General features: G+C 33.4%; 1 protein-coding gene across 1 annotated transcript; it reads right to left on the reverse strand.

Moving 5' to 3' along the window:
* Positions 1-1,951: 1,951 nt before the first annotated feature.
* Positions 1,952-14,091, reverse strand: arm (armadillo). The gene is made up of 16 exons (XM_080164892.1): positions 13,447-14,091; positions 12,122-12,673; positions 11,524-11,907; positions 11,237-11,344; positions 10,753-10,844; positions 10,397-10,478; positions 9,976-10,071; positions 9,260-9,601; positions 8,926-9,047; positions 8,504-8,697; positions 7,526-7,680; positions 6,294-6,381; positions 5,706-6,041; positions 4,803-4,876; positions 4,388-4,462; positions 1,952-2,229 (listed from the first exon to the last, which is right to left on the reverse strand). Exons 1-16 carry the CDS (start codon positions 13,462-13,464, stop codon positions 2,200-2,202), a joined length of 2,748 nt encoding a protein of 915 aa, XP_080021018.1. The 5' UTR covers positions 13,465-14,091; the 3' UTR covers positions 1,952-2,199.
* Positions 14,092-14,398: the final 307 nt, after the last annotated feature.

Genomic DNA, 14,398 nt, shown 5'->3' on the forward strand with positions numbered 1-14,398 from the left:
CTTATGTAGTAGGGGCGTAACCGTAAATATTTCTATAAAACTATATTTATTGAAATTGAAGTCCAGCTTTGACAACACGAAATCTATCTGTGATTGTATGTTGATTAATAAAGGTGTAAAGTTCAACAGAGCAAGTATTAGACTGGTACAAAAAATGTTATGAGCGGAGTAACTGAGAAATAATCAGGGGGGCCCGGGGACATTGGACTGGTAATCATACCCATAGATGTGTTTCTGTCAACTATGTGTACCGAGGAATCTCGCTAAACCGACATGGTTCTCCTAACCAGTGAAGCTCCTAACAGGTCCAGGGAAGCTTTTGTAACAACATTCTAACAAAAAAAGTCGCCCCTAGGAGAACGTAAGGACTTAGCAGGTAGCACGCTTGAATGCAATGAACAAAAGAATTATTTCATTTGGAACATCTTATTTCCTTTATATTGTATCAAATCCTAAACATAAGAACACTAGGTAGGTATACTTAACACTAGTGCTGGCAATTCGTCGAATTTTTGGGCCGGATTCTTAAAAGAATCCGTCAAAAAAAGTGGCGGATTCCGGATTCGAATTCCGGATTCTAGCAGTATTTTTAAAGGCTTTAAAAAAAAAAAAATTAAGTGCTATATATGTCCTAAAAATTAATGTTCTTGGTGTTCTCTTTAATTCACTTCCGAAAATCGAACCAGATTTTGAAAATTTTTATATGTAATGATGATAATCTTTGCCTTCAAAAAGCGATAGTTGAAAGAAAAAACTCAAGACGCTAATTTTAGCATACCAATTAAGAATCCGGAATCCGCTATTAAAAAACGGATTCCGGATTCGGATTCCAAAATTGGCCCAAAAATTGGGCGGATTCCGGGTCCGGATTGCCAACCCTACTTAACACAGTAACCCATCGATCAATAAAAAGTGATTTAAATAATACTATTTATTTAAAGATTAAGTAACACATTTTCTTAAATACAAAATTGAAGAAATATTAAATAGGTGAAAACAAAATCCATAATAGACAAACTTGCTGTAAATCCATAACGATTGTATGTGGATTTTAAAAATTTTAATGGCACTAAATAACTAGAAATATTTACATAAACAATGATATGCTGTAATTGTTATTACAAATTTTTATTATTTAACAGTCTTTTTACATTAATCAAAAAATTATTTAACATTAAAAATTACAAAAAAATTTATAAAAAGGTTATTTATCAGTTAAAAAGGGATAAAAGGGGCCGAGATCAAAATTTAATTTTTACATCCCTTAAAAAAAACTGAAAAAGTCCTAAATGTCGTAATAAATAATGAACTAAAATCAAGTCAAAGTTTAATATAGCTACACAAAAACGTGTCATATATAGAGTTATACATGGTAAAAGTTTCTTAAGGTTTCTTTTAAATAAAATGAAATTAAATAAAATTGTTTATAAAATTTTGCCTGTTATCACACAAACGGAAGAAATGGGGGTTAAACACAGAATTTTTATGATCAACTAAAAAACGCCAGGAATTTTGGTATAAAGAATAAAAATCCTCCAAAAAGTCAACAATTTCGCAGTAGCTAAAGATAGCAACCGTCAGGGGCTGCTATTTTTTTCTGAATGAAAAAAGTCCTTAATACCAATACTCCTGACTAAAAAAATGCGCATATTCCTTCAAAAAATGAACGATTTGAGCCCTATCTTCAAAAAAAAAATTTGAAGGGATATACTATACATAAACAAAAACAAAATTACACAAAAATTTACAAATTTTTTGGTCATACATGCGTTTAGGAATTAGGATAAATACATGCTGTATTATACATGCGATTAAAAAGGATAACATTTTAAAATCATTATAATTTTTTGGTATTAAGGATAAGGAGAGAATAACGCAAAACCAAAAATTTAGAACTATGAACACAAAACTAATATTATCAAAAATATCAGTCCACTTAAATAAACGATGATTATTTTTTTCAAATTCTCACTCGCGACAAAATCAACGATTTCTTTATGAAACAGAAACCATGTAATGTCAGAATATGATGTAGAAATGGGCTGATTTTGTATTATGGCATGCTACTAGCTTAGCAATTCGATGATAGTAGATAGGTAGATAAAAAGTTTTGGTATGATTATAAGCTAAGAAAATGTAAAATGTTGACACATGAATTTTTTAGTATGTGGATTGTTTTTATAGGGTATTATTGAAGGGTTATAGATCAGTGTCATACCAGGCAGCAACCTGAAATATAAACAAAAATTAAGGACAAGGGTAAACAAAAAAAAAGGTGGCGATTATCGTAGAGTTTCCAAAAGTTAAGTTAACTACCCAAACTAGTATGAATCAACCTATCAAGATTTAGTCAACGAATTATAGACTGTTTTTATATGTAAAAGATGGGTACCAGCATTATTTGCAGCCATTATCTTTTTGTCCCTTCTATTGTGGAAGCTATTATAAAAATTTATGCGACTAGTAGCGAAGACATTTAAAAAAGAATCAGAATCCTTGAATGAATGTACACATAGACAAGTGTATATATAAACCCCGAACCACTTCATTATGCAATCTACATTTTCCTGGATATTTTGTCTACGGTAGCCCATAAGTGTACAGCTTTACAAGTTTACAGTACATTGTTTCTATTTGTTAAAGCAACACGTATGATAAAAGAAAAAGATTCTTTTTAAAGTAAAATGCTTGTATTTCAATCAAAATCTATATTTTTTTTTATTTTTTACCGATCCACGTCATTATGCAAATCAAAAGAAAATCAATGAGAAAACGTTTGTTTTGCCCTTTTCTCCACTTTTTAAAATCAATTCTGATAATACAACAATTTTTTAAGAGATTTATGCATTAATTATAATGAAAAACAGTTTTAGGTAGATTTTATTGATTTTTCTAAATAAGAAATAATTGAAAAAAAGAAATTCTATCCTTATCACTTTAGAGGACAGCTGCTGACCCCCAGTCTTATGGATGAAGCTAAATACATGTTAAAGATAAAAATTACCCTGAAAAGTATACAAAAATGTTTTTTGATGTGTTAAAAAAATACATTTTAAAATCTTGATTTTGAGGATGATGGCCTTTAAGATGCTCTTACTGGTGGTGAAGGTGAGCTAAATGTTATCTAAGTACATGACCATTACAACAACTTGTCTATTAACCTATGTGCCATTTTTTGTAGTCATAGCAGCCTCCAGTGGAGCCTCTCGACATGAAATATAACCATTATCTAAAAACTACATTATTTACTTTATGAATTTTAGTAATTAAAATTGCAATTTTTTTCTTTTTTAATATTGCTTGGCTGGAGGCTGCTATGACTACAAAAATTGGACCATAGTTCAATATATAAGTTTTCTTCAAGGGCATGCACTTTGATAACATTTAGCTCACCATCACCACCAGTAAGAGCATCTTAAAGGCCATCATCCTCAAAATCAAGATTTTAAAATGGATTATTTTAACACATCAAAAAACATTTTTGTATACTTTTCAGACAATTTTTTATTTTTTACATGTATTTAGCTTCATCCATAAGACTGGGGGTCGGCAGCTGTCCTCTAAAGTGATAGGGATAGAATTTCTTTTTTTAAATTATTTCTTATTTAGAAAAATCAATAAAAGCTACCTTAAACTGTTTTTCATTATAATTAATGCATAAATCTCTTAAAAAATTGTTGTTTTATCAGAATTGATTTTAAAAAGTGGAGAAAAGGGCAAAACAAACGTTTTCTCATTGATTTTCTTTTGATTTGCATAATGAAGTGGATCGGTAAAAAATAAAAAAATATAGATTTTGATTGAAATATAAGCATTTAACTTTAAACAGAATCTTTTTCTTTTATCATATGTGTTGCTTTAACAAATAGAAACAATGTACTGTAAAGATTTACACTTATGGTCTACCGTAGACAAAATATCCAGGAAAATGTAGATTGCATAATGAAGTGGTTCGGGGTTTATATAGAGTAGCTCCACTAATGGATGTTACTTAACCTATTATCCTTTGGTCAGGGTTTCGGATCCTTAAGACTCAAAAATATGCGGAAAAAATGGAAAAATCTACCTAAATTTATATAAAATCTCAGACATTCTCTTGATGAGAGCCAATCTTTAAGGTTTAGGTTCAGACTTGAAAATTAAGAGTATTTTTGACTTCGAATTAAAGAATAAAATTTTTTTGAAAAATTTGGTGATTTTATTTTTATTGTCAAAGATCCGGATCCGGATCCGCACTGACCAAATTTTGAGGATCCGGATCCGCATAAAATCAATGCGGATCCGAAACCCTGCCTTTGGTGATAGAGTACCGCATCCCATTAAACTTAAAAATCGAATGAGAATCCCGCCCTTACGAGGTAAGGTAAGATTGAGAACTATTTCCTACCTGGTTATTATCTTGAGGTGGAGGAGGAAGGTCTGAATCATAGGCCATCTGGTCTCCAACGTCCATGTCTTGGACCTAAATATGAAAGTTTTTTTTTATTTTGGAAGATATTCTTTTCATTTTAAGAAGATTCTTTCTAAAGGCCAAAGTATACACCTACTAAGAAAAAGTGATAGGTCAATAAATATAAAATAAGCTTCCGATTTTAAAGAGCAAACTTCTGCCTTTAATAGCTTTTGAATGTTTAAATAAGGCATCACTATTATTAGTACACAAACGTCAAACTAAATCTGGCTTCAATAAAACCTGAAAATAATTTACACATTGTCAATAACTATACCTGTCCATAAGTAGAGCCAGGGTGTGAATTTATGTCCAAACCTTGCATGCCATCTACTATAACTAGTAACTATACCTGTCCATAAGTAGAGCCAGGGTGTGAACCTATGTCCAAACCTTGCATGCCATCTACTGGTAGCCCATCATATCCTAAAATAAATAGATAATTTTAATTTTGAACACTAGAAAGTAAAAATATTTAATGACAAAAAATCTAATTCAAATATATTTTTATAGAAAAAAACAAAGATTTAGTTAATTCATTAATGTTAGATAGATTGTGTAGGTTAATAGATCTGTGTTAGTTTAAAAACTAGAAATACTTTTCCAGTATGAATTCAGAATCGAATAATATCCAATGGATTAGAACCGGTTCTCAAACATAGTACATACTGAAAAATCTCGTATTGCAACGTTTTACAGAAAGTTTTCCTCTGATATTAAAAATATCATAAAATTAAAACCAGAGGCTAACAAAGTTAGTTTTAATCTTTTTTTTATTTTAATATCCGCGGAAAGCAGTCTATAATACGATGCGATGAATAACTATTAGTTTAGTAATAAAATAAAGTTACTAAATTGCAGTTTATGTATAGGTAAGTATGTTAATTGTTAATTAGAGATATATAACATTTTCACATCTCCTAAATCCTAACGCTGTTGGTTATTTAAAGTTCTGATTTTTTTTAATTTTCAAAGAAAAAATAGGTATTTGTTAGTTCGATGTTCAATTTCGTCGCTCCTACGTCACATGGCAGTACGCGTCAGAGAGAAAGGGATGGGGGGACTAATGTAGAAATCTCATTATCAGTCTTATCGGCAGAAAGTTGTCTTATTAATATTTTATATGTTTAGTTGTGCACTTAATTACCGATTTACGAGATCTCCAACAACTGCCCTCCCCCCTAAACTGATTAAACCAGGGATAAAAGGATAAGTCCACACAACTCCACGCGGCACTCAGATCACTCGTAATAACCTGACACGGAGCTCAGTGTATTAAAACTTGCGAGTGAGATGCTTTCCCAACCGCTTCCGCCGCCGGCGACTGCAGATGTTGGGCTGTTATACACACTGGACTGCTGCGACTGTCCGCTAACACCGACATAGCCGCGATAGTTGTTTGGCGACATCTGGGGGCTGTACGGCGAGTTGGAGCCGGGATAAACTGGCTGCGGAACGCCAGAATATGTTGACGCGAGAGGCGGCTGTCTGCCACGACCGCTGGCCACACTATTGCGCCCGCGTTGTTGGAATGAAGTGGGTAAAAGGCGGCGGGCTGTGCGGATTACACTTGAACCACCGACATTGCGAGCTTACAAACATTTCATTTTAATATTTTTGTGCGATCATCCAAGATTTTTAAAAAGTTTTTATTTTGTTTAAATCTTTCAGGTTTTAGAGTATTTAACTTTTTCAAAGAATTTTTAAAGAAATAAAAAAAAAACATGCTTGCTTAAAAGATAGTAATATCATGCAATTACGTCTAGAAATGATTATCAATAAGTCAACACTAATGTCGACATAATACAAATAGCTTAAATGTCAATTTATTGACACTACCTACCTTGAGCATAATTCCTGGGCCCGCTGGCAACACTGGGTGGCCCCTGGTGGCCAGTCTGACCGTAAACACCATCTACACCTAACATCTCCTGTGCAAAAAGGTCATGCAGATCAAAATAAATAAAATAAACAAAACAGAACGAAACTTGGGTTATGGATAGGTTTATAGCGAATTTATATTTCATCTAAAGAAAAACTGTATTGCATTTTTTTTTTGCAAGTCAAAAACTAAGATTTTTGTTCATAGATTCATAGCTCATAAACGAAAAGTTAATAGCTGATCAGTTTTTCTTCTAATGAAATATATTTCTGTAAGAAATTTCGTAACAATTTTCTAAATGGTAAACATTCGCTATAAACCACCCTAAACCACAAAATAAAATTAAAATAAAAAAGAAATAAAAGTTTAAACTGGACAAAAAGCTTTTCTAAATCAAAATAATGTAGAATAAACTATTAAATAAAAGGCTATTATAAACGTAATAAATAAAACTGTTGCTAAGCCATATGTATATAATAATGTTACCGTAGAAAAGAGTATCAGTACATATGTAGTAGTAATTATACGGATTTTCAGTCATATACAAATCCGAATAATACTTAAATATAATAAAATACTAGGTAGATCTTTTGAAAACTAAAATTGTATTTATATTTGACAAGGAAAGGGATATTTAGACAAAAGGGGGCTTTACACGAACGAGATTAAGGGTTAACGGCACCTTACATCATCAATTAAATCTTTTTTACCTTTATGCTAGGTACAAAACCTCCTATATTTAATAAAAAAAAGCTCGAATTTACTAAAGTAAGGTGTTGATATCACTTGCTCGTGAATAGTCCCCTTTATGATAAGTGCTGTATATTAAACTAAAGGGATCAAGGATACTAAACAATATAATCTATAAACAAAAAGGTCACAATACGATACAAAACATCTAGGTATAAAAAATCTTAGTACATAATGGTCTTAGCTAATTGTAAAAAGTATTCTTATAATCAAATACAAGATCAGAACAGGCCAGATTTAATAAATAGGAAGAAACAACTTTAAACAGGGTAAGTTATAATAAATTCTTGGAAAACTATTACTTTAGACTGACGGAAAAGATAAAGGTAAAAATGTATTGAAAATTGAAAACCATTGTTTATTCACGCATTAGGTGCTGTTCAAATCTTGTATTCAATGTTTAAGAATACTAAAAAATTACATTAATGAGTGCACCACTATACCTGAAGGTCGTTAGGTGGAAGGTGGTCCCCTCCCCACAGGTTCTCCTCCTGTCCTCTCTGGTAGAGGGAGCTGCGTAGCTCCTGGCTCAGCCTCTTGGTGTACTCGCCACCCTTGTCCTCGGACATGCGGAACAGTACGGCGGCAGCATAGGTAGCTGAAATATAATATTCTTAAAATCTTTTAGGTGCTTTCCCATAGAGTGCCTCTAGAGCCCGGATACATCAACACTCCCCCTCACTTATTTTTAAAAATCAAATTGAATAACTACTATAATTAAGGTAGTTCTATACTCAACTAGGAGTAGGACCATTAAGGGAAACTTCCTTTCTTTCTTTAAAACAAATTATGACGAATTCCACAGAATTTTTTCAATAAATTGAACTATGCAAGTGTTAAATTACAAATCTAAATTAACCACAAAGAATATATTACGCTTTAAAATCATGCAAGAAGTTTAATTTTTATTTAACAAAGAGGTTAATTTGATGTTTACTACACAAGCTTATTTAAGTAGCATTTTAAGAATGAACGGTTATTCATAGGAGATCAAGGATGTGTGAGAACATACATAAGTATCACAGAACAACGTACGGACAGACCTTGTTAATTACAGCTTCGCTACTAAAAATTATAACACAGGGTTGGGCCAATAAAACATATCACTACGATTTATCTTTAATTCTAAATTTAAAATTCTAATCTCTATGTAAAGTAAATATGCAATGAACTACTACAAATTCTTATCTCTTTGATGAGTAATATAAAACTTAGAATACCTATGCATTATGTTAAATAAAAAAAATCTTAACAAAACACTTTGACCATTTTACACTAGCTACTAATGAAATGTTTTATCAAATTTAGAAGACCGATTTTATGCACTTGCGGTTGAATTGTTTATGTAAATGAACTAGGTCAATTATGTTGAAATCCATACTAAAATGTATGATCTGGTGACTTAACAAAACTCTACTTACCAACGCCTTCATTTCTGCTGTGCAACAGCTCGGTGAGAGGGGCTGTGGCACCCTCCAGCTCAATAGCGCTGGCACCCTCCTTGTCCGCGGCCAGCTCGCAGAGCACTCCGGCGGCCACGCGTTGGATGTTCTCGATCTCATTGTACAACAACTGCACGAAGATGGGGATCACTGATAGTCCACGGATCAGGGCTCTAAAAATGGCAAATTAAATACCCAACTGTCTTTAATTTCTATTGCAGTCAAAAAAAAGCTAGGATCAACAAGAGTCATCAAATAAACTATTTAGGTAGGAAGTCCGGAGAAAATACGATAAAGATAACAGCAAAGATCATAAAATCGCAGGAATACCTTCAGATTATACTGTAGAGTTGCTTTACTTAACATACAACCGCATTGTTCTAAGAATCATTATTTATTACCTGTTATGTGCTTCTCTGGCCAGGATATGGAGAGCTCCAACAGTTCCTTCAATAATCTCCTCCATCCTAACTCCATCAGCATATGACCCTGCGGGGCCAGTACCAGAGGTGCGGGCACGCTGCTTAAATAAATGAATCATCAAAGTCTGCTTGTTTCATGTTAAAAGTCTATTACCAGGAGGTCTGTCCGTTTTCATTTTACTTTTCAAAACTAAAGTCATCAGTAGATTTAAGTCCCGTACTGTTCCCTGTCACTAGCCGCTCGTAATTTAAAATTTTCAATTCTTAAAGGAGAAAACTACCCATCAAACTAGCAAAATAAAAATCCTCTTACCCCGTTAGTATCCTGGAAGGCTCTAATCAGGAGATGGACCAATCTGGGAATAGCTCCGTTCTCTCTGAGCGGGGCATGATTGGCGGGGCACAGCGCAAGATTGCGGATCAAACCAATCACCGCCTTTACCAGGGGCCAACGGGATGGCGGGTGCATGAGGCGGACAATAGTTGGCAGACCGCCCTGCAGGCGGACAGCGTTCTGGGACACCTCGCATTCTGGGTGGCGGGAGGTTAGATGGCGCAGGGCGCACACGGCAGGCTCGGTGATTTCCTCGCGATCGCCGGCAGCGATTATGGTGCGGACGAGTGCCTCGATACCGCCAACTTGGCACACAATAACCTGAAAGAAAAGTTAATTATGTGTATTTTCAAAGAAACAAACAAATAGCAAAAGACAAAAATCACTGGATATGAATATCTTAATAGAAAACGAATATCATTTCTATACAGTTGCATATGATCTATAGCAAATATAACTAATGTTTTATAAAACATATTTTTCAATAAGAATGGATTTATTAATATTTGGATCTTTCACCAGATTATCATTTTAACATTAAGTGAACCCTGTAGCGAGCTAAATGACGTTCTACTCAAATCCCCTCCCCTTCCCACTGAAAGAACAACCCGACCAATAAATGCGAGTTGAAATAGCAATTTGAATTGACAACAATTCTTCTGTCATAATTTCCACGTATATAAAATATTACAAACCTTATTTTTCTGGTTATTACATGTAAGGTTGCTCAGGATACCAGCAGCACATGTAACAATATTAACATCGGCTGAACCCAACAGTTGTACAAGTCCCTAAAATAAAAACATATATTAATCCAAGTCCTAAAAATAAATACATATAAGTTCAAGTAGTAAGGATTTGTCTGAAGCTTTAGATCTCCGAATTGGTTGTACTTTTCAGAGAAGTCTTATAATAATCACATGAAGCAGAGAGTAAGTTTATACCTCATAGTCATTAGTCATACCTATGTTTGACATAAAATAAAAAAAGGCGTAGTTGAGTTCCTAAATGCTAATTCAGTCATATTATCAAAGCAAAGTGGTTAAAAATCTTATAATCAAACTAATCTTTCAATGCAACATCTAGGGCTTCAGACTTAAGAATTATTATTAGTACCTGCATCAGATTGTCAAGATTCTCAATCTTGGTTCCGGCATCAGACAAGTTTCTCAAAGTCCACAGACAGTTTTGTACCAGCCTACAATTGGATGGTTAGTACAAATCTACTAATATATACTTCAGATTTAATTTTATGTACAAATGGTTGTTAATGAAATGGTCCTAGTACAAATAGCTTAAAGTAAATACAAAAATTTGATTTTATTAAATGAACAAATGTATAATTAATCCATTTGAATACTCTTAATAAGAAATAGCTTTAGGTAGCTACCTACTCAAGTTTATTTTCTTTTAAAATTAATTTTACAAAAGTTGAAATTCTACACTAGTTAACCAGTATTTATAAAATATACCTGGTGGAAACATGTCCCAAATGCATAGCCAGGGCCTGCATACCTCCAGTTTCAACTATAGCTGGCTTATTGCTGGAACATACGGACAGAACCTGAAAAAAAATATTTTTTAGTAATAGGTAGGTAATTAAAATTCATATTCGGAATAATATTCTTTTAAACACTAAGCTTTAGGTTTGTTCATTGAACATAAAAATTATGCTTCGCTTTTAATAGACGTTGTCACCCTTGTTAATTGTACTGTAAGCATCATTCTTTTAATTCACTTTATCCTAGCCTAATCCAATGGTGTGCTTTTGCATCATTACAAAGAAGTTGACAAAAGACAACGCCCAATCTATTCAAAGCAATGATTTTCATTTCTGCTTTAACAAAATTAAAACTCTTTATAAATATATGAATAATACAATAATAGTACAATAATTAAGGTTGGTAAAAAATATATGTATTTCTGAAGTCAATAAAAAAAAAATTATTAATCTACCTTGAGAACTCTGCTAGTAGTCCAGAGAAGCTTTTCATAATCATAGCTGCGCATAATTCTAACTAACTCCTGAGGTCCTTGGCTTGCCAGGATGATCAGCTTACATTCCTGAAATATTTAGATTGCCGTCAAAAAATGAATAAAATTAATCAATAAGGACTATTTTACAAAGAGCATACATTGTACTAAACATTAACTTTTATTTTAACAAAAAGAATTATTTAATTTTCAATTAAGCATAATTCAACGTCCCTTTTTTTAATATTGTAACAAAACGAAACACAAACCTGGTTTCCGTAAGCTAGAATCTGCAAGCAATCCGTGACAATAGCCAAGAACTTGACATTATTCCTCTGGAGCAGGGCAACCATTTTCTGGAGACCACCAGCCAATCTGACGGCCATCTTACTTCCTTCCTGGTGCAGCAGCAGATTGTGCAGGGTGGTGATAGTGTAAAACAGAACAGATTCAACAGGGGAAGAAAGAAGCTTAACCAGGGCAGGGATTCCTCCGGATTTGAATATTGCCAGCAAGCCCTGTTTGTGCATGGACAAGTTGTGGAGGGTGCCTACGGCTCCTTTTGTTGATTCAAGATCATTTGTATTGCTGATGGCTCTTACAAGAGCTGCAACCATGAGGGGTGAATTCATAATTGCGTGTCTGCTAGCTTCCTGTTTACATCACAGTAAATTAACATTATTGAAATAGAAAAGTGTAGATATTTGATGCTTGATCAAAAAGATAAAACCATCCAAAAATTAAACCCCCCTAAAAATATATAAGTCCCCATATGCTTATCTTTTTTTGTTACTTAGGTACATCGCCAGCGAAAGAGTTGCAACATAGTAGATATGACAATACAGATAAATAAGGTTTGAAATTCACTGTTTCCTTTTTAGATAGTTGGTGAACCATCATTGCAGCCTGGGACACGACAACTTGATCCTCATCATTCAATAGCTTAATCAGCTCAGGAATCGCCTTGGTGGCCAAATCAGCATCGTCCTGATAGTTGATTAAATTAACAACAGCATGCTTCAACATTTGGCTAGGCTCAGACAGCCTCTGAACAGCTGTGGGCTGTGCAGGATCCATTTGGGTTGATGGAATCTCTAGGCCTTCATCTAAAGTTTCAGGAAACATTGCCGCACGGACTCGCTGTGTTCTTGTCTGATTCAGCTGTTGATTCATTTCATCTACTTGATCCTGGGTGTAGGCTGGCTGGTTGTAACCCTGATCCATGTCAAACAGGACCTGATCCTGTCCTCCAGTCTCCATATCATCTTCGTGTCCAGTGATGGAGTTGGCCTGGGTGTGGGCTCCAGTTTGGATACCAGAATCATGTCCACCGCCCATGTAGTGGCCCTGCTGCCACATAAGAGTTGCCTCCTTGGGGTCACCCTGGGGTTGGTACCCTCCTGACCTCGGCAAACTTCCCTGATAACAAGATTATTCCATTAAGAAAACAAATAAACAGAAGAGGTTGGATTCATGTATGGTAATTTGGAAATAAACAAACAAAAAGCGTTAAAACAATTTTTCACATGTGTTATTACCTATAGAAATTAATAAGGAATGGATAAAATAGTCAACAAAAGTTTGAAGGGTCACACTAGCAGGGTTTCGGATCCGCATTGATTTTATGCGGATCCGGATCCTCAAAATTTGGTCAGTGCGGATCCGGATCCGGATCTTTGACAATAAAAATAAAATCACAAAATTTTTCAAAAAAATTTATTCTTCAATTCGAAGTCAAAAATACTTTTAATTTTCAAGTCTGAACCTAAACCTTAAAGATTGGCTCTCATCAAGAGAATGTCTGAGATTTTATATAAATTTAGGTAGATTTTTCCATTTTTTCCGCATTTTTTGGAGTCTAAGGATCCGGATCCGGATCCGCATTTTTTTTGCGGATCCGGATCCGGATCCTTGGACTCAAAATATGCGGATCCTTGCGGATCCGGATCCGAAACCCTGCACACTAGTAAAGTAAAAAAGTAAAAATGTTTTTAAACAGAATAAATAATAAAGACTTTAAAAAAGCTTAAAAGCCACAAAAAAGGTTGTAATGTCAGCAACAAATTGCCACTATAAAATTACAGTGTTAAGATGTAGGTATGCAACAATTTTAGTCTCTATATAAGATATTCTCCAAAAAACAAAAATACTATAAAAAGGCAAAACAACTCTTCAACTAACTCCAAACGTACCTGCATAGCGTAACTCATGATGGTTGATTACAGCAGCACTACAATGCCCAGGATAAGGTTTTAACACAATTTAGTGTGGCGTGTCTGATTTACTGCGACTCCTCCCCTCTAGAAATGTATTTTATATCTGAAATTAAACATAAGGGTTGTTTCAAAAAGGAATATAAACTATCTATATATACTAAAACTTAACAGAAGCACTTAATCTAACTTTTATTTAAAGCACATAAAATTTCAAATGAATATCTAATTTTTAAGTTATAAGTATAGTTTTTATAAGTTCCAATATACACCATAAGAAGGTAATTATTATAGTTTTATAAAGATTTTCAATTAAACTATATCAAATTGTATAAAAAGGCAGCTAATAAGATATAATATTAGTCATAACAATGTGTTTGAACATCATTAGTAAACAAACATGAAAGATAAAGGAAAAAAGACCGTTAAAAGAAAGTTCAGATAAATTTAACAAAATAAATAAACAAAAAGCAATTATACAATACAAATCACTAAAATATGATCAAACAGGAATATATTTTATCATAAATTTATGACGATAACGTTTTCTTAAAATGAATAAATTAAAATAACCAAATTTTATTCCAAAGTTTACAAGCAAAGCTAACAGGTTATTCAGCAAAACAAACATGGCCGTTAAAACACATATTAATGTTGCCAGAAAAATAAAATTAAGGGCCAGATTTTTAATTATGGAAACCCAGAAATGAAATGTTTTCGATTTCTTTTGCCTTAAAACATTAAAAAAATATGTATAGCTGATTTATATATATATTAAGGTAAAAAGGCAAAAGTAGTACTGGCAACATGTGAAATATAAACCACCTATCTCTACGGAATTTTTTTGTAAAAAATATTGTTGAAAAACTAGCTTTGATTTAATGAAGTAATTTTTAAAAGCAAAAAAAAGCCTCATTTTTGGTCGTTTAGA

The sequence above is a fragment of the Acartia tonsa genome, chromosome 6, assembly GCF_053477335.1.
Source record: "Acartia tonsa isolate MP-2025a chromosome 6, ASM5347733v1, whole genome shotgun sequence".
NCBI lineage: Eukaryota > Metazoa > Arthropoda > Copepoda > Calanoida > Acartiidae > Acartia > Acartia tonsa.